The sequence below is a fragment of the Cylas formicarius genome, unplaced genomic scaffold (assembly GCF_029955315.1).
Source record: "Cylas formicarius isolate icCylForm1 unplaced genomic scaffold, icCylForm1.1 PGA_scaffold_1__22_contigs__length_36826433, whole genome shotgun sequence".
Lineage (NCBI taxonomy): Eukaryota > Metazoa > Arthropoda > Insecta > Coleoptera > Brentidae > Cylas > Cylas formicarius.
In genome coordinates this window covers 22724063-22744832 of record NW_026844264.1, presented here as the reverse complement: position 1 = coordinate 22744832, position 20770 = coordinate 22724063, and the positions used below count along the sequence as shown (strand labels likewise).

The 20770-nt window shown below is 31.9% G+C and overlaps 3 protein-coding genes across 3 annotated transcripts; 1 reads left to right on the top strand and 2 right to left on the bottom strand.

Moving 5' to 3' along the window:
• Positions 1-5726: 5726 nt before the first annotated feature.
• On the top strand, positions 5727-9811 carry LOC132696021 (solute carrier family 25 member 44). The gene is made up of 6 exons (XM_060660541.1): positions 5727-5912; positions 6014-6312; positions 6374-6466; positions 6642-6829; positions 7001-7187; positions 8161-9811. The coding sequence occupies exons 2-6, from the start codon at positions 6123-6125 to the stop codon at positions 8478-8480; spliced, it is 978 nt and encodes a 325-aa protein (XP_060516524.1). The 5' UTR covers positions 5727-5912; positions 6014-6122; the 3' UTR covers positions 8481-9811.
• Positions 9812-10600: 789 nt separating this feature from the next.
• Positions 10601-13526, bottom strand: LOC132696020 (heat shock protein 83). Its single transcript, XM_060660540.1, has 2 exons — positions 13373-13526; positions 10601-12930 (listed from the first exon to the last, which is right to left on the bottom strand). The coding sequence occupies exon 2, from the start codon at positions 12928-12930 to the stop codon at positions 10780-10782; it is 2151 nt and encodes a 716-aa protein (XP_060516523.1). The 5' UTR covers positions 13373-13526; the 3' UTR covers positions 10601-10779.
• Positions 13527-14712: 1186 nt separating this feature from the next.
• On the bottom strand, positions 14713-19986 carry LOC132696404 (BTB/POZ domain-containing protein 1-like). Its single transcript, XM_060661216.1, has 7 exons — positions 19625-19986; positions 19372-19576; positions 19141-19321; positions 18065-18312; positions 16493-16693; positions 16247-16432; positions 14713-16197 (listed from the first exon to the last, which is right to left on the bottom strand). Exons 1-7 carry the CDS (start codon positions 19888-19890, stop codon positions 15988-15990), a joined length of 1497 nt encoding a protein of 498 aa, XP_060517199.1. The 5' UTR covers positions 19891-19986; the 3' UTR covers positions 14713-15987.
• Between the last annotated feature and the right edge of the window lie 784 nt (positions 19987-20770).

The window sequence follows — 20770 nt, the reverse complement described above, 5'->3', positions numbered from 1 at the left end:
CCTATTTATATTTTCGCGCATACTCAAATTGCCAGAAAATAAAGACCGTTATTACGTAGTGAACCCGGAAATTGCAGAAAGAAACCCGGCTTCAGTGGAGTAGATTTTTTTTAATTATGTTAGAAAACTCCTCGAACTCAAATAAAATTTCACAACGATTAGTGTAATTAACGAGTTAACATTTTAATTAATAAACTCTGGGCAAATATAATTTTTAAGTATATAACAGTGGAAAAAATTATTAATTTCACACTGACTGGACGACACTGGCTTGCGATTACGTTTTCGATTTTCATTTTGCGATATTTACATAAATTATTCCTTCAGATGCACCCTATTGAATAATAAAGTTGATTGTGAAATACATGAGACAATTTTGTTTTGCGGGCAAGGGCTGTTACCTTGTAAATTATAAGCTACGAAAACTTGCACGTGGACAGCTATTTTCATTGTTCTCTATTGGATAAATTCAGCTTTTTTTAAACACTTGCAGCATCAGAAAAAATGTAAATTTGTTCTTGTTTCAAGCGCGTTTAGTGTTGACTTACGCTCATCGAAATTGAAGTTGTGAAGATTTTAGAAGGGAACAAGAAAAATCAGTCCTCTTTATGTTTTAACAGTTCGACAAAATAGTACTTGTCGGCCGGAAACTAATCCCAACTAATGTAACTTTTAAATTACACACAGAAATAGTGGCTCGTATTCGATCCTGACATCCATCTTAGTCATCTTCAGAACGGAGAACAGTTCTTTGATCAGGCACATATTCCCGAACGGATCGCACTAAAGGGCAATATAAAGCAGTGTGATGGTTCTTGAAAGATATTACCGTAAAGTCAAGGCACCTATTAACTCTGTCACCAAGGTCCAAGGTAAGAGAGTCTATTGTTGAATGGGATAGCCAAGTACTGACTGTCTACAGATTCAAGAGCTGATTCGTAAAATGTACCACTTACTTGTGATGATTAAGGTTACTTTGAAGTAAGGGATTCATCTATAAATCCTATTGAATACTTCGATCTCCCTACAAACTGCCATATCGAGCCAACGGCGAATTAAAAACCAATAATCACCAAAATTTCACCTAGCCCTATCGTCCCAAATTTAGTTCTCGTATGTACATACCTAGAAATGCTTTCGAAGTAGTAACTAACTAAGCAATACTGACACCGGTGGCCACTGAGCAATCAAAGTTATATTCCATTAAAATAAAATCTAAGTCTTCTTTCAGCGGGAATAAATTCGATTTGGCCATCGACACGTGAACTGTGCTTTTAAAGTTAAAAATAAGATCTAGTAGAGGGTATTGGAGACACAACAATTATTTTGGAAATCGTCAGCACTGCAATAAAGATCAAAGCAATAGTGAAGGGTATACTTGATGAATCTACATTGAACTTGTATATCTTGGAAAGAATGTATGTGTCTATGTGAGAAATATTTTTGTACGCACCTTTAAGCACTCCAGGAGACAGTGACAAGATCGTGAACAATATTGTGGTGGAACCAAACAAGGACCAGCAAAATGGGAGTCGTTTGGTAAGATGCGGTGTCCATGTCAGATCGATACCAGTAATGGTAAAGTCTGTTCATAGATATAAGAAAGTGACTAACTGATACGAATTAAGGAAAGACCCGGGAAAGCTGTAAGAAGGAAATATGGCCGAACAGGTCTGTACTTTGCTTAGAATTTAATTATTTGGGGTTTTGTTAGGAAAGATACTAAACAATATTTATTTATGTATTTATGTTTAAATCTAAAATAAAATTCCAAATTATTTTTATTACCTGCTTAAATTACTTAAAATTATTTACATAATATATCAGTATCACTATCGCTATCATAGCCTGTTCTAATTATTATTTGCAATATGGATACACGATTGTTCTGCTTTTTCTATATGTTTAACAGAATTTGTCCAAGTTTCTGGAGGGATGTTAAAAACTTCGGTTTCTATAAGTTTGAGGACATTGGAGTTAATACGGCAAAAACATTGTTACGACGAATGGCAGATTTCAGTTGGTGCCAAACATGTTCAATATCTTGATCACTTTCATCTACACTCGAGAAAATGTCAACATCGCTTCTTTTTTTCCTCGCTGAAATGGGATTCCACACAGTTGATGTTGGAATTTTCGTCAATGTGGCCGTTTCTTCTAAAGATGCTTGCCTGCTGGCACCCCGTTCAATGAGAGTCAAATAAATACTGTTTATAACTTCCTTAGTCTCAATAGAATAGTGTTTTCGACATTTGGGCGAGAGCGTCTCCTGAGGTACACTAGACTCGCACATATTTTGCATAATTCGCACACGATTCAACACACGCTGTATTACACACGAAATAAGAATGATTACTAATAAACTTAAACTAAGTAGTATACTAAACCAAAGAATATTAAACACAGGTAGGTATAAAATTATTTTCTATTACGGACCACAATTTTACCTGAATTTTAATTCCGAAACTTTAGGTAATAATCTTGTTGCATTGTATGTTAATGACCACCCTTGGATAATCCCATTCACAAGCAATTGGTCACTTTCTTATATCTATGAACAGACCATAGTTTGTAAATATTACATTTGAAAAAGACAGGGTGTGATCGAAACAATTGTCATGTCAAAGTAGATAATTCCATGAAAATCTGAACTTTTAGTTCTTATTTTCTAGTTCTAGGTAGAGTGATATGTGTGATGATAGTTATTTTTCCGTAGTTGTTGGCAAAGTTCGTTCTTGAAAATGGCTGCGCTTTCTGTGAGAAAATTATTATTCTCAATGTGTTCAAAGGTTTTCGCCGCCAAAACTCAACAATCGAAGTGCAAAAATAATTGAAATGTGTTCGAATATGACTGAAGTTGAGGAGTCAACAACGAATTGTGCACGAAGATGAAAGTATTATACTTACTTATGTATAAGTTTTTATTTACTTGATGAATTTACATAATACGTTAATATCATAATTATCTGCCCATCCATTATTATTATATTTATTATTATAATAAATTACCTGTAGTAGCTTAGTAACTCAGCTGTCACATTACTCTCATTCACCAAACTTATGTTTGCATTGTATATAAAAACGGCAATACAGAATTTATCGGAAACTATCAAACTATCATAGCAATTCATCTGAACTTTACGATATAATCTTTATTTTGTCAACCCTGTTTAATAATCCCTGTCGATGCATATTTACATTTTATTAGTATTATTATTAAATTTATATATATATATATATATATATATATATATATATATATATATATATATATATATATATATATATATATATATATATATATATATATATATATATATATATATATATATATAATTTTATTGTATTTGCATAAATGTATTTATATATTTATTACTGTCTCGCATTAAAAAACTATGTATAGTATTGACACGTTTTGCGAATCGCAAAATATATTCATTTTTTTTAAATAACACATTTAAATACACCACATATGTGTCTGCGAGTCACTAATTCGGACTTATGGACGATTTTCTTCAGTCCTAATTTGTCTTGTCTTGTTTTTTTAATATTGGCCCATAACAAGAGATTTTAATAGGGGACTTGGCGAAAATCAAATTAGTTAACAATATAGGATTTGACCATTTTATACAGATTTTATTCTCCTTGTACTTTTCTTTCATCTTTTTATAATTGAAATATCTTTTTTAAACATTCTTGTTTATAAATTTCTAAGTTAAGTTCAAATGTGAACTGGATCAAAGATGGAATATGGATTTGATATTCCTAGTAGACTCAATCTGTGGAAATCACTGTTTAGGAAGAAAATGGCGCAAAATGCAGGTTAGTGGGTGAAATGTATAGGCATGCCTGGAAAATCAGTCCTTCCTTTACCATAATATCAATTCCACTTGCGGCGAATCAATTTTTACCATTTATTTAAAGAATGCCGATAAACTGTTTTAATTAACTATTTCACCCCAATACGCTGTGATATAAAAGACTACTAAAAATACCTTTAAATAAATACAATATAAGGAAAACGTTGCTATTTACACTCAAATCATACAGAACAAAGTTTCCATTTTTCATTTTTGCACGTGAAAAAATTAATTCGAGAAACTGTCACACCTACCAGTTAAAAATTGATCGACAGAAATTTTGCTCTTCCTATATTACATCCATAATTCCGATCCCTGTTATACATCACATTATATTTAAAAATAAATAAAACAGATGGCAACACCAAAAATTGTTATTATTTTTTAATCTAAGTATGTGTAGTTGAAGTAAGTTTTTCTATTTTTTTTTTTTTTTGACAGAGACATTTGAAAAAGTTTATTCCGCTAATTTATGTAAGTTTACAAATTAGACAAAAACTGAAGAAAAACTGCTCCTAAAATAAAAATAAAAAGTTAATATGAGCGCACGATTTAAAGCAAACCCTGTATATATGAAAATATAATAAAATAAGTCTTTCATTTAAAATTATTTAAAAAAAATTTTATATTACATATATTTTATTTTTTCCACTATAGTTTCTGGGAAAGGAGTAGGTATAGTTCCACCATAAAATACTACATACACATTCCAGTACATATGTTTCAATAGTAGTATAATATGCAACAATTTTGATAAACGTCTCTGTAGTCACGAGTTTGATTTGGCACTAGCTCAATAAACGAATGACTCAAGAAATTTATCAGCGGTTATCCAAGTCGAAATTGGCTTTTATCAGTTAGTTAGTTGTAGAAAATAACGCGCTTAGGCGGTCGCTAGATGAGGTTGACTTTATGTAATTCTGTCTTAAAGCTGGTAGACATTTTGATATTTCTACATGAATTTGTTTTTATTTTATTTATTTTTTCATGTAAACATTGCAACGTGTCTACTAAAAAAAATGCCAGCTATTTTTTCCAGAATGTGTGCGTCTAAATTTGAGCAGAGCTTTTACGTTTAACCTCTATGAAAAATGTAAATAAAGTCGAAATTACGAAAAATGGGAAAAAAGTCTAAATATAACCTTATGTGATACATAGATATCTATATAAGTGGAAAAGATGTTCAAGAAGCAAGGTATGGCACCGGGAACGCTCATTCCTTCATGGCAAGTCTAGTATTCACATAATGGACAATTTATTTACAAACATGTAGGTATTAAAAAATATAATCAAGAAAATTAAAAACTATTAAAAAACAAACATCCTCGTTTTCCTCGTTTCTACTCTTATATCATTGGTAAAAACATTTTTGCATAAAACAAACAAACGCTAAAAAGTGTCAATTTTTGTATCAACTTGTAAAAAACAACCTTTAAAAACAAAATTCCACCAGAATAATCAAGCTCATTTTGCTGAAAAAAATTGCGTCGTGCCTACCCTCAAAAAATAGCCAGTTACAAGACACACACATTTTTAACAGCACTGTCCATCTGCTAAAAATTTAATAGAAATTGTATCCTGTTTACCGGTTTTTAAGAATAATACCATAGATAAGAGATTATATGCGATTAGACTCAGAAAATAGAAAATTTTGCACCAAAACAAAACTACCTAACGGTGGTTTTGGTTGATAGACACTGGGAGAAATTTTACAGATTCCATTTTTCCAAATTTTTAATGACCTTTTTTTTTAATATTATTTGTTGACAGAACCAAAACCTTTTACATAATTATAAGGCTTTAAGAATAATACCATAGATAAGAGGTTTATAAGAAGTTGGTCTCAGAAAATAGAAAAATTTTCACCAAAACAAAACCACCTGACGGTGGTTTTGGTTGATAGACAGTGGGGGAAATTTTACGGATTTCATTTTTCCAAATTTTTAATGACCTTTTTTTTATATTTATGTTGATAAACCCAAAACCTTTTACATAATTATAAGCATATCTTCGGAAACTGTAAAAATAACTGGTGATCTATGGATGTAAAATGTGAGTTTCCTTTAGAATGTCTGTATTACGTGGTCGCTTTGGTATACCAACTAACAATGGTAAAAAGTATTACTTAAGAATTGTAAACACATTTCGTGCAGTTTTAGAAAATGCAACATTAGTGAATTTAAAGGAAACGCAAGGTGTCATGAGAAATCTGTAACCTAACCTAAAAGTCAAAGGTTAAAACATATACCTAATACCTACAAAATGGAATTTCTGCCAGTAGACGTACGTGAAGGAAAGGACTTTATCAAAACTATAGAATGGGACATGATGGATAAAAAGAAGTTTTTTCCCTTGTCCATGTTGAGTTCTTTTAGCATTCGATGTGCTCTATATCCTTTAACTCTGATAAAAACCAGATTGCAAATTCAAAAACATAGCGACATGTACAGTGGTAAGTCACTTCATTAATATTATGAACAATTTGTTTATAAATCAGACTTTTTCAATTTTAGGTATGTTTGATGCCTACGGAAAAATTTATAAATATGAAGGAGTTTCTGGACTATATAAAGGATTTTGGATTTCATCAGTGCAAATAGTCAGTGGTAAATCTATTTATATTTAATTTTCAAAAGTGGCTCTGGGTTCAAAACATCTTTTATTGGTCCTAAAATTGAGAGGAGGGTAGTTTAAATTGATAGTTTTTACTGAAAGCAGAAGCACTTTGAAGTTAATTAACAAGAATTGTATGAGCATGGTGCAAATTAAAATTGTCTTCAGGGGTTTTCTATATTTCCACATATGAAGGAGTAAGGCACTTGTTAAAAAAACAAAATGTAGATTCGCGATTAAGGGCTCTGGTAGCTGGAGGTGCAGCATCATTAGTAGGACAAACTATTATTGTTCCATTTGATGTTTTAAGTCAGCATCTTATGATGATGGGAATAGCTTCCACAGAAAGAGATAAAGTAAGTACCTAGTGTAATAAAATTTTGTGTAGACAAATTTGTGCTTTCAGTTATTCTGCAATTAATAATTAGTAATTTTTTCTGTGTTCTATTAAAAATTAATGTAAAAATGTTGGTTTAATTGCAAATTTTTCAATAGATTTTTATGTAATTTAATTATGTTGTTTTTAGCTTGCATTTAACCCATTAGGCATAAATACAACCCAAGGTAGAAGCAAATTAGCTGTAACTCTTGAAATTACAAGAAGAATCTTGAAAATTGATGGAGTTGTTGGCTTTTATCGCGGTTACTGGGCTAGTTTAGCAGCTTATGTTCCAAACTCTGCCCTTTGGTGGGGATTTTATCATCTATACCAAGGTGAGTTTTGCGTTTCCAAAAAGTAACGCTTTTGCTCTTGATGATTTGAGGATTTTGAAACTATATTGAAGTATACCTTGTTAATATTCGTGAGGGAACCATTGCACATGGCGGACGTTGCCTCTGCCCGGTTCCAGAAAATGTAGAAATCAATTAAAAGTAGTGTCATTTGATTTAAAATAGTGTTTTGTACATTTCTTATCTGATGTGATAGAGGCGCATTGCCTATAAATTTGGGAAATATTGTTTGTCTTAAGTGGATGTGTATGGATTTGTGATATGTTTGTTCCATTATGTATATAATAATATGCTTTCTGGATGTCATATTCACGCTAGTAACCAGGCCAGATGGGATCAGGTATCCTGTATGAGGTAATTGCGGGAGCCGTTAGAAGAATTGATCGCCATTTTATGACAATTTAGAAGAATATTGTTAACAAATGTGGAGGATGATATGTTAGTCCAGACCCTTTCATTACGAAGGCATTCTTTAGGAAATTTTGTCTGAAGTTACCTGTTGTTGTAAAGTGACCGAATGACTTTACGTAGTCATGACCATTAGAAGTAAAAGAATGTAAATAAGAACAATTAAATGCAACATGTGTGCAAATTGGTGACCAATTTTCAGTTTTGGGGTTACCAGTTTGAAGCGCCAATAGATTTGTTTCCATTTGCCTTTTTCTAATAGATTGGGCATTTGTTTCTTCATTTTGATTTATTATTTTCTATTTTTCTTGGTAACTGTTCAACAGTGCACACTATTATTACTCAAAGTTCATAACTGTGAACTAAATAGACAAATTTCAACTTGAAATCTCAAAGCGCGTCGCATGATATTGTGACAATTCTGACCCCATATTACTCAATGTCGAGATTCTCAATGTGTATGGAGTGAAAGCTTTGGAATATATGCTTTTGTTCTCTTGTCAGACCACTATGTAAAATATCGTTTCAAGTTTGCCTTTATTTATAGATGAAATGTACAGAGTGGTGCCTGGTTGGGTGTCCCATCTTTTAATTCAGTGTGTAGCCGGCACTCTGGGAGGTTTTACTACCACCATCATAACCAACCCACTAGATGTAGTCCGTGCAAGGTTGCAAGTTCAGAGACTAGAGTCAATGAGCAATACATTTAGGGACTTGTGGCATGAAGAAGGCCTAAAAATGTTCACCAAAGGTCTAAGCGCACGATTGGTACAGTCGGCCACGTTTAGCTTTAGCATCATTCTAGGTTATGAAACAATTAAACGGGTCTCAGTGAATGACGAGTACAGACAGTATGTTAGGTGGTGATATCATTTTTTCCAGGCTGTACTAAGTTGCATGAAATTTTACGTAATACATTGATGGGAAAAAAATTTTGATGACTCATGGGAATACTGAGTACTACTTCCAGTCACTTCATTCAGTGTGCCAAAATATTTCTCTGATAATGGATTGTTTGGTAATAAAAATTTATAATTTCAGAATTTTTATCGCAATTTTATTGCAGAAACTCAGGGGTATATAGTTTCGAATTTTTAATAAATTTAAATTGAATTGGTTTTTGAAGGTTTGCAATACAATCATCAAAAAAGTATTGGACACCTACCACATTTTCGTAGTCCGTCCATTTTTTTTTTTTGTATGTACGCAAAAAAATCAGCTCGGAATAAAGGATAGAGTACAATCATCTACAATATTCGACAGCCTTACCTAAAAGAAATTGATGCCAAGAAACAGTAACACATTGTATGGTCAGTCAAAATTTGTGGTCTTGATTTTCTTTTATCTTTTGACTTTTGAATAAAATATAAAGACTGTGTATAGTCTTCATGTTGTAAATCTCAGAGTACATATGTGTCTCAAATTACTTTGATCTTATGAAATCTCATTGGTGTATCATTGTTGCTCAATAATAAACCAGCAACCATTACTTTATTCTTAGAAGATTTCAGGTTTTGACATTTTTTTGAAAATTGTATTTTTGCTTCAATCGCTAACTAATTTACAATACAAGATAATGCAAGTTTAAGATCACTCTAGAAAGGTGATTTATGTGCCACTCTGTCAGAAGTAACTGCAGCAAGGGTATCTACGCAATCTTTTCACCTGTTAGAAGTCTGTTGTCAACGTAGTAATGTGCAATTAAAATAGTTATATTTATGCATATTTTATACGCATTTTAAAGGAATTTCTTAAAAAACAATTCTGTCTGCACGTAGATTAATAGACAATATGTGCAAGGAAGAATAATGAATTAAAGAAAAATTTTGCATCTTTTTACCTAACAATGTTCAGTTTATGTTAATGTTTTCCTGGCTTTTGCCTTCTATCTTGAGCACACGGTAAATAGAAATATATTTAACATCAGCATTACAAAAAAAAAAACAAAACTTCTCAACTAAATTAAGAAATTCATTAAACTTGTTTTAAAAGTGCCACACACATTTAATGAATTTCACAATCATCTGCCTGAAGCGAATTCCGGACTGTAGTTACTTGACTTACTCTAGCCCACAATTTCAACTTTGGTTAATTGTCTGACTGGTTTATAGAGGAAACTGCACAAAATCTTGGATTTAGCAGAATTTGAGTCTGTATTTCTTTGGTTATCAAATTTTTTCACTTTCATGTTTACGTTTTAATAAAATGTAGAAATTTTAGCCAATTGTAAATAGATGTACATTTGTGAAACGTAAATAGTTTATTTTATTTATTTATGTTTTTGTTGAATTATGACTATAAGTGTTATTTCTTTGTTCCATTATATAGTACTTTATATATATGTACAGACTAGTATATATTATATTTAAAGAACAAATGTTCATATTTAATAAATCAGTTTTCAATACCAGTTTTTTTTAATGCCTAATGGACTTCATGTTCGATTGAACTGATAGACAGAAAACGTGGTCATCAGTTTTCCTGCATAGTTCAAAAATGAATTAAAAAACATTATTTCATTGACAATCACCATTCGCGACTAAAAAATACACAACAAAAGGGCGTTTCAAACAACAGCATTGTAATTCCACATGTAGGTGATTACCTGCTTTTGGCAACTCAACCGTTGTTTAAAAAATTAAGCAATTACTTAAGGGGTGTTGCTTAATTTAAACAAAATATTTTGAAGTCTAAAATAGTGCGATAAATCTTCATTTCCCTAATTTATATGTTCCCAAATTTTGTTTTTCAAAATAGCCCCAATTAAAGTTTAATTATTTTTACAATCGTTGAAAGCTAAAATTTTGGAAATCGCACAATCAATGTGCTATATCAATATAAACTGTAATGATTTAATGTAACACCCCTTACATTCATTTGAAAATATTTTAAATACATGTTTACAATCTTTAGGTTTGCAAAATAGAAGCTGGAAAATGTAAACGCGTTTGAAACTGATACAGATAGTGAAGACTAAAAAATAAAAATACCTGAAAAAAAATTTATTAAAAAAAAAATGAACAAAATACAAATTACACAGCCAAATCAAATGCTACTGGGCTGACAATATTCGTAAGAGGGGATTTAAGATTTCCGTTATAATTTAATATATATAACAGTTCGAAAATACTTTAGTAACAGTCTTATTCACACAAAGCACATTTATCTAATCAACTTCTTCCATACGAGACGCGTCTTCTGCATCTCCACCTTCCGGAGCAGAAACCTCAGCCGTTGTGGTCTCTTCGGTCAACATCGCCTCCTCTTCATCAATACCCAAACCAAGTTTGATCATCCTGTAAATTCTAGAGGCATGGACTTGGGGTTCTTCGAGTGTAAATCCAGAACTCAATAAAGCAGTCTCGAACAACAAGATAACCAAATCCTTAACAGCTTTGTCATTTTTGTCAGCATCTGCTTTCTGGCGGAGATTTTCGATAATGGGGTGATCTGGGTTGATTTCGAGATTTTTCTTGGCCGCCATATAGCCCATAGTTGAGGTATCACGAAGAGCCTGAGCTTTCATAATACGCTCCATGTTTGCCGTCCAACCATATTTAGATGTTACAATACAGCATGGAGATTCTACTAATCGATTGGATACTACAACCTTCTCTACTTTGTTATCCAATATGCTCTTCATTACTTTACAAAGACCTTCGAATTTAGTCTTATCTTCCTCTCGTTTTTTCTTTTCAGCCTCATCTTCGGGCAACTCCAGTCCTTCCTTGGTGACTGACACCAATGGTATTCCGTCATACTCTTTCATTTGCTGAACAACATATTCATCCATAGGTTCAGTCATGTAAACCACTTCAAACCCACGTTTCTTAACACGTTCAACAAAGGCAGAGTTGGCAACCTGATCCTTGTTTTCACCAGTGATGTAATAAATGCTCTTCTGATTCTCCTTCATACGGCTAACATAGTCTTTCAATGAACAAGCCTCATCACCACTGGCTGAAGTATGGTAACGCATAAAATCTGCAAGTTTAGCCCTATTTTGTGAATCTTCATGAATTCCTAATTTCAGATTTTTAGAGAATTGTTCATAGAATTTCTTGTATTGATCTTTATCTTCTGACAATTCCTCAAATAATTCAAGACACTTCTTCACTAAGTTCTTTCGGATAACTTTCAATATCTTATTCTGTTGGAGCATCTCACGAGAAATGTTCAAAGGCAAATCTTCTGAATCAACAACACCTTTGATAAAGTTCAAATACTCAGGAATTAATTCTTCGCAATTGTCCATGATAAATACTCTCCTAACATACAATTTAATATTATTCTTCCTCTTTTTGTTCTCAAACAAGTCAAAGGGAATACGACGAGGGACAAACAAGAGAGCTCGGAATTCCAACTGACCCTCTACACTGAAATGTTTGACAGCCAGATGATCTTCCCAGTCATTTGTCAAGGATTTGTAAAATTCACCATATTCTTCTTGACTAATGTCATCAGGATTTCTTGTCCAAATTGGCTTTGTTTTGTTTAACTCCTCATCTTCAGTGTACTTTTCTTTAATAGTCTTTTTCTTTTTCTTTTCATCCTTTTTGTCTTCATCCTCATCTTCCCCAACATCTTCAATCTTTGGTTTGTCTTTATCATCTTCCCCCTCCTTGTCCTCTTCCGCTTCATCTTCACTCAATTCCTTTTCGCGTTCTTTCTCAACAACAAGCTTGATCGGATACCCAATGAACTGAGAATGCTTCTTCACAATTTCTTTAATCTTATTCTGCTCGAGGAATTCAGTTTGGTCCTCTTTGATGTGCAAAATAATTTTGGTGCCACGTCCCAAAGGTTCCCCATGATCAGCACGAATTGTAAAACTACCTCCAGCAGAAGATTCCCATATGTATTGTTCATCATCATTGTGCTTTGAAACTACAGTAACTTTATCAGCCACCAAATAAGCAGAGTAGAAACCCACGCCAAACTGACCAATCATACTAATATCTGCACCTGCTTGCAATGCTTCCATGAAGGCCTTTGTTCCAGACTTTGCTATTGTACCCAAATTATTCACCAAATCTGCTTTTGTCATACCAACACCAGTATCGATGATTGTAAGTGTACCTTCACTTTTGTTGGGCACAATTTTGATGTACAGCTCCTTGCCAGATTCTAGCCTCGATGGGTTTGTTAGAGATTCATAGCGGATCTTATCTAGAGCATCAGACGAATTAGAGATCAACTCCCGAAGAAAGATTTCTTTATTTGAATAGAAGGTATTGATGATCAAGCTCATCAATTGAGCAATCTCTGCCTGGAAGGCAAAGGTTTCAACCTCTCCACTCTGCACGTCTTCAGGCATCTGGAAACGAAAGAAATAACCAATATATGAATATAATTCTAAAACGGGCATACTAAAAAATGTCACTGTTTGACATTTAAAATTTTAAGAACATTTAAAACAAGGGGATTAAAACGGACTTGTAAGCTTCTTCCAAATTAAAATTTTGAATGAACAGATGTATACCGTTAGGAAAATCCTATCATTCGCCATTTCACTTTTACAAGACGAATTACCACAGAAACAAGCAGACTCGTGCTGATTTTGAAGCTCGTAAATCCTTTCAAATTAACTTATCTCTAGGCTATATTTTAATATTTGATAAATTGAAAAATCACTTAACCGGCATCATGCTTACCACGAAATACTTTAAACTAATAGGCAAAGTAAAATAAGCGAAATAAGCAAAATATCTACACAATATTCTTTTTAGGAAAGAATAATAATTTTTGTATATACATACCTTCTCTACAATTTATAAAAAAAACTCTTCAAAAGTTAAAAATGCTGCAACTTGGAACAGTGAAAACGCTTTAAAGTCGAACGCTCGTAAAGCACCGCTCACGAAAATCAATTTCAATCTGACGCTATGCGCGGTTTGGCGGTTGCTTTTATAGCCTCGTCATTTCTCGACAATTCTAGAACACGCCAGAGACGTCAATAAAATGTGCTCATATGTTAGAAGATTCGCGACTCGATGAAATCACTTTGAAGAAGAATTTCCCCCTCAACGAAACCAAACAAGGAAAGCGATATACAATCCCCACTAAAAAGAAAGAGATAGGAAAAATTCGTTGTCACCGGTTCAGATAGATTTACCCAGAGAATTGAAACACTACACCTTACAGCGTCCCATAGAACAAATATGGCTACACTTACAGACTCAACGAGACTGTGAATCACTTCCGGAATTGAAACCGCGAAATTTAATTTTTTTAAAACTTGGGACACAACATCCCTAATTTTAACAGAAACAATAAGTGGCTGTTTTCGCATATTATTAGGTCTGGGTCTAAAGCAAAGTTGTTTTTGATGAACACCTATTCAAAAGCAAGTCTTATTTAATATTTATAGAACTTTTTTTGTATTACATTTTTCTGTCATTCTTCATTTAGTTAGGAATTCTAGGAAATTTTGAAGTAAATGTTGCATTTTTAAAGCAAAAGGAACAAGGTGGGGCAGGTTTTTTTGTACATACGTGAGTCAATAAAATTTTATTCAGAACAAAAACAATAAGCCCCAAATTTGAGAATCAAAAATAAAAAACTAAGTTTATATTGATTCTATATTGAAACACAACTTTGCATAAGTTCAAATGATTTTATATGGAATAAAAATTTAATTTTCAATTTAGTATTTTTAGTAGTGATAGTAAGCTGTAAAGAAAATTCTAGAAATTTCTCTAAGAAAATCATTGTAAACCACTTTATTATTTAAATTAAAACCTGAAGCTATAAATCTTAGAACTGAGACTGCAAATTACGTTTAAGTTTTGTTCTATTTATTTTAAAGTAATGTGAACATGGGTAAACATGTAACGAAATACCGATTTGGTTAATTTTTTGTCGGTGAAATTTATTACAAATTTACGTTACAAAATACACATAAATCATGAAATGCATTGTGCATTTTCCGTAAAATGAATGGGATGAATTCTAACCCAATTTAAAGAAAATGCACCATATTTTAGTAGGTTATTGGAAACAAGCGATCGTTACACTTTTGTAATCATTTTCAAGGAATAAATCTGAATAATGCAAAACGATCGATATAGTACAACTCACTACATTTTTTACTGGTTAATTGAGTTTATTTTTAGTATTTTTTAAAACATTATTTGTTCACATGAATTAAATACAAAAATAATTCAAGGTACAAAAAGTTCTATTTTTATTTGCTAAAACGGAACGAGAGATATTTATACATACATTTATACATGCATATCCACGTTTGTCAGTGATATTTATTATAATTTTACGTTAAAAAGAAATGTAAATTATAAAATGCATTATCTGAATCATTTAAAATTAAGCGTGATTCCTTTTTCCCTAATATTTTTCGTAAAATGACTAGGATCAATTCCAATCCAATTTAAATAATTTAAATAAAATGTAGCATATTTTCCCTGGTTATTGCAAGTAAGGCATCATTACACTTTTTCAATCACTTTTAAGAAATAAATCTGAATAATGCAAAGCGATCGATATAGTAGTACCATGACTACAACTTTTACTGGTTAAGTGGGTTTATTTGTAGTATTTTTTAAAATATTATTTGTTCACATGAATTAAATACAAGAATAATCAAAGTTACAAAAAGTTCTATTTTTATTTGCTAAATTGGAATGATAAATATTTATGCATAGTTTATATCCACAATTTGGCAATTAGAATTAAGAAACTGAGGGGCCACACCACTTTTTATTAACATTAAAATTAGTGAGTAAATTATCTGCACAGATAAATTGCCAGGTCCTACAAACTGAAAATTAAAATTTAATAGTACTACGAAATATATCTTTTAACACCAGGCATTTTTTTTATTGACATATAACTAAACACACCCAATGATTTAGTTCCACAGAAACAATAATAATAATAATAATAATTGGGACTAAGGGAACAAAATAAATAACAAAATTCTAAATAAAATATACTTTTTTTAACAAAGACTATGTATTTACAATAAATTAAATTACACTGCTGCACAGATAAAAAAGGTAAGTAATTAAAATTTGTGAATTGTATTCCTTGTATAAATACTCATTTTTGTCAATATTGAATATTTATTTAATAGTATATTATGCAAAAAGTTTGATAAACGCCTCCTTTAAAGTTTTGGAACATGCCGAGCACTAAACACAAAAATTAAAAAACTTCTATAATACTTTATTATATTAGGCCTTTATAGATTATAAGCTTTTTTCAATTCACCATTTTCAAGATGTATAAAAGGAGTCCACAAATTTTACTTATCTGTTTCAAATATGCAAACAGTTTTAACTCAGACATTAACGCTAAATTATCATCATAGTTCAAAGAACAATGATACAACACATATGCAACAAATCCTAGACAATTACATAATACCCGACATGCCCGGATTGTTCATATTGCCGTTATTGGATGGCATTGAGAAAATAATCGAGCGGATCAGACCATCTCGAATAGAATCAAATCCTTGGCCTGGCGAAAATGTAAAAGTGACTCCGTTACACATGGTCTGACTGGAATATGTTCCAATGGGGTAAAATCCGATCTTGTTCAAAACAACTCCTACCTTATACACCTACAAATGAACAGCTATGAAGTTGGGAACAAAAATTGGAAATATATACCTTATTTCTTTGAATGTAGACTGGTCGATTAAATGAAATTTCGATCAGCGATCGATAATTCACTCTGCTGGTAAAGTGAGTATAAGTCAACCTGCTGCCTTCGGCATCTAATAGATGTGCGTACAATAGTTCTGGATAAATATATTGTGGTTGATGATCCTCCTCCAAAGGAACTTGTGCAGGGACCTGTCACAAAAAAAAAAAAGTTAAAATGTTATAACAGAATAATGAGTTAATCAAAACAACCTGAATTCCATAAACGCAAACGTTTTTATCACATGTAAACGTGAGCGCGCAATCTAGTACGCTTGTGTTCATGCATTCCGTGGTTCCCAGTAACAGACGATTGCATATCATCTTTTTTGGGGTTTCGTTATTGCTTTCGATGTTAGAGGTATTAAATTTTATCATTGACGTTCTTGAAGTATCCATTGGTGGCATTTCCCACTAAAAATGACATGTTTCCTGTCTAGAAATTCTTAAGTTGCTTGAATGGGCAAGTGTAGAACAAGGCATTCTTTGAATTGTTTATAAGGATAACAAAATTATGAACCCCTGAGTGAAAAGGAAAGTTTTGTTTTGTTCCATGATTGCTGAATCACTATCTCACTATCTGGAGTGAGAAATTTAGAAACATGTCTATGCTCAATATTTAGCATGTGAACATTTTACAGTTAAGAATACTAACTGATAAAAGTCATTTTTTGCTTTTCTACAAACTGACTATCGACATTTCATATATGACAATCATAATATAAAATAAATTTATCTTATGTGCCAAACCCTTAAAACCAAATTTTTATTAATATAAATAAAACATTTTTTTCATCAGTTTAACACGTACAATTAAATTATAACAGCTGTTTCAATAACACTGTGTATCACAGTATTCCGACAACTGAATATATAGAAACAGGTAATATATTATTGATTAACGTTCTTTAAATCCAATTAGTCATTAAGTAATGGATTCAAATATTTCATGTTGTTAATCTTCATAGTTGCCAACAAATTTAGTTTTTTGCTTTTTGATTCATTATGTAAAATATCAAAATTATCGTGAAACTTGTATATTTCTGAATTTAAATGAATGGTATAGTTAGAACTCAAACTGTTATGTTTATACGTTCTTTTAGGTTCGTTAATGCATTTCTTAAATATTATACCTGTTTGTCCTTTATAAATTTTGAGACATAATCCACATTTCAACTTGTAGACTCCAGATTTTTTAGTTTTACTTGATTTAGTTTTATCGTTTTTTAAAATTTTTCCCATGGTGTTTCCAGTTTTAAAAGCAATCTTAAGACCAAATTTAGATAGGGGTTTCAAAATTTTCATGCTGGGTTCTCCTACGTACTTTGTTTTATAAATTTTGGGTTCGGTTTTTTAATATGCGATGGATAGAGTTCAGAGGTATTTGAAACAGTTTTTTAGTTATAATCTTATCTATCTTGTCTATCAAAGAAGAGTAAGCATTGTTAAAAACTATTTGTTTTATTATATTTCATTCTTTTTAGTCTGTGTAGACTAAAAGGCAGCCATTTTGTGTGTGTGAGGGTTATTTGAGTTATTATGTATTACTGTGTGTTATCTCTATGGCAAATTTTATACAATTATGTACTGAGTTAATATGATTCAAACAGGACCATAGTTGTCTTTGCATTCCAGTGAAACAAGCAAAAATGTATCTATACCACCAAAATAATTTTTTACTCTCTCCTGTTGCCGAAACAGCTGTCATAAATCAATAAATAACTGTGAAAAGCTGAACATCTTTGTTCTAATTTAATTGTGTTTAACAGATTTTATACTACTTACATTTGAAGATTCTGATGGTTTCTTCTTACGAGGTTCTGTCTGTTTTGAAAATCCCTCTGGATATGGAACTGCTGCACTTGGTGAGCAGATATTCATTAAAATAGCAAACTTTTCAGATTCGGATAATAAAGTAGATTTTCCCGGTCCCTCTGCAAACTGCTGAGGAGTTAATGTTAAAAATCTGATTTTTTTTATTGCATCTTGTAATGTTGGACGAGTTGGATTGTTAGTTTCAACAGATGCATGACCTATAATATCATAACAAAGTGCAGTTAAAAATCAACATTTGTATACAGGGTGGTCCGTAATATAATGGTGAAACTTTTAAGAGTATTTAGCAGATAAAAATAAGTAAAAGTTCAGATAAACATATGTCCAAAAATCCTTTGTTTTTTAGATATTTCTCTTATTTAAAAAAAATCTAGATTTAGCTTTCAAACTGGTAAGTATTATTGCCTCCTAGAACAAATTTGTAGCATAAATAAACTTCTTTTTGTTTAATCCCTGGTCGTGAGAGGGCTTTTATTGATTTAAAGAATAAAAAAAAAATGGTATGCTAATGGGTTTATTGCAATTTTCCTAATAAATTTAGATATTCTGATCAATTCTAAACAAAAATGATTCAGCTTTTTCACTAAAATGAGCTCTTTCCGAGAACAATTTTTTTTTGTTTGCATGTGCACCTAATGACCTTTGCAAATTAAGATAACTTACGCTATTTAATTTGGCTTTTATTTACATAACAATTCAAAAATATTATTAACTTAATAGTAATTTGTTAATTTAATTGTAATTATTATAATACCTATCAAGTTTGAAAGGAAAATTTTTCTTTTTAAATAAAAAAAACTTTTTTCACAATCTTTCTGCATCCTGCCATTTAGAAATGTAGCATTTTAGGGCATAAGTTTATATGAACTTTTTTAATTATTTATATTTGCGGAATGTTAAAATTTTTCCATTATGACTTGGACCACTCTATAAAAATAAAAATAAAGTAAAAGTAAAAATAAATAGATTTTGGAACTTGTAAAATTGATTTCTTAATGTAGCAGTTTTATTTGGGATATGCCTACCGATTGAATCATCCACTCTAGGGTATTTAATTCTTGCAGCATAACGAGCTATTGCTGAGAATAACTCAAGTTCTGAGCTTATATTTAACACGTCCTGATCAAATACAGTTAAGATAGTATTAAGTTCCACTTCCTCAAAACTACTCTCTGAAAGCACATCTTGTGTCTGTTCACATATAATCTAAAACAGAAATCTAACAGCCCCAGTCACACTAAACTGATACTACATACTGTTATACATTTAGCCATGAGATCTGGCGCATCAAACAATCTGGCAAATTCATAAGCTCTACATGCATTTTTTGGATACAGATCAGACCATAAGTACCTAGTGCAAGCATCAACCAAATGTGGCAACATATATTTTTTTGCTCCATAGCAAAGTTCACACGCTTGATCAAAAGATGTAAGATTAATTTTGTCGGTATAAATGTATCTAAAATAAATCAGTAGAGATGCAATTTAAACTTTTCAATATATTTACTCCAAGAGGGCTCGAAATGCATCTGGTTGAACATCTAGGATTGCTATAGGATCTTTTTCTGCCATTCCACCAAAGAACATGGCTTCAAACACTGGACTAGCCATAGCTAGAAATAGTTTGTGCCCCTGGAGAACTTGTTGATTAGGTTCTGCCCCCACAATAAATCGACAATCGCTCCATATTCCACTTTCCAATAAATATTGTCCTCTGTCCTTCACCAGTTTACGTGTGGTTTGCCAGTCACATGGAGCTGGTGCTGCACTCATAATCCAATCTGACCGTAACGCTTTAAATATAAAATTGTTAGATATCCAAATTTTTATTTTTATTGTTACTGGCAAGCTTGAGAAAATAGGTTCTTCTTCTTTACTTCTTTTAATAAAATACGTTATTCTTCTTCTTTTCTAGTTCGTATGAGAACGAAACTCGCACGAGACTTCCACCCAATTTTTTAAAAAATTGGTTATTCTTGTTCTTCTAGTTTTCATGGGAGTGTTTCTCGCACGAGGTCTCCACCTAATTTCTAGAAAATGATTATGTTAATTATTATAGGGGCGGGTGGGGCAAGGCGTCCCCCTGGGGCAAGCAGGCCCACCTCAAAAATTAACCAAAATTTTTTTTTCTTCATTTTTGAAAGGTCCAAAAAAAAATTTTTAGAAGCTTCGCCAAAATTTGCGTTAATTTAATTAAGGTTAGTCAGAAATAAATCGACTTGATGGTTAAAAGCTACAAAAAATAATACAAAGCTTAAGAGGGCCTCCTTGACCCCACTCCCTTCACCAAAATAAGTTTTATAGGTAAGTGAAACTATGCTATTGGTTCTTCATCAAATTTGGTGCTTGATTAATCCAATATCTGCAACAATTGAGTTGACACAAAAACGGGAACTCAGGAGGTTAGTTGCATGCAAGATGCCTTGAACACATATCTAAGCTTCGGTCATTTATTACAGTGCGCGAAGGCCTTCTTATTCCAGTGACGTCACGTACACTTAGCAAACTGGAAACTTTTTTCATTTGCTTTTTGTACAGAAATATAAAACAGTTTAGCCTTTGATGCTGGTTTTCAAATTTACTGTAATAAATTTCGGCTGAAAATTTTTCCACATATGTCAGTATGTTCGAATATCCTCACATGTAAATTTTA

Coding starts and splice junctions, on each gene's coding strand:
- LOC132696021 (XM_060660541.1), top strand. CDS start 6,123: ATGGAATTTCTGCCAGTAGACGTACGTGAAGGAAAGGACTTTATCAAA. Junction 6,830..7,000: donor CTTCCACAGAAAGAGATAAA/GTAAGTACCTAG, acceptor TGTTGTTTTTAG/CTTGCATTTAACCCATTAGG. Junction 7,188..8,160: donor ATTTTATCATCTATACCAAG/GTGAGTTTTGCG, acceptor CTTTATTTATAG/ATGAAATGTACAGAGTGGTG.
- LOC132696020 (XM_060660540.1), bottom strand. CDS start 12,930: ATGCCTGAAGACGTGCAGAGTGGAGAGGTTGAAACCTTTGCCTTCCAG.
- LOC132696404 (XM_060661216.1), bottom strand. CDS start 19,890: ATGAGTGCAGCACCAGCTCCATGTGACTGGCAAACCACACGTAAACTG. Junction 19,322..19,371: donor TCATGGCTAAATGTATAACA/GTATGTAGTATC, acceptor TTTCTGTTTTAG/ATTATATGTGAACAGACACA. Junction 16,694..18,064: donor AACCATCAGAATCTTCAAAT/GTAAGTAGTATA, acceptor TGTCATTTTTAG/TGGGAAATGCCACCAATGGA.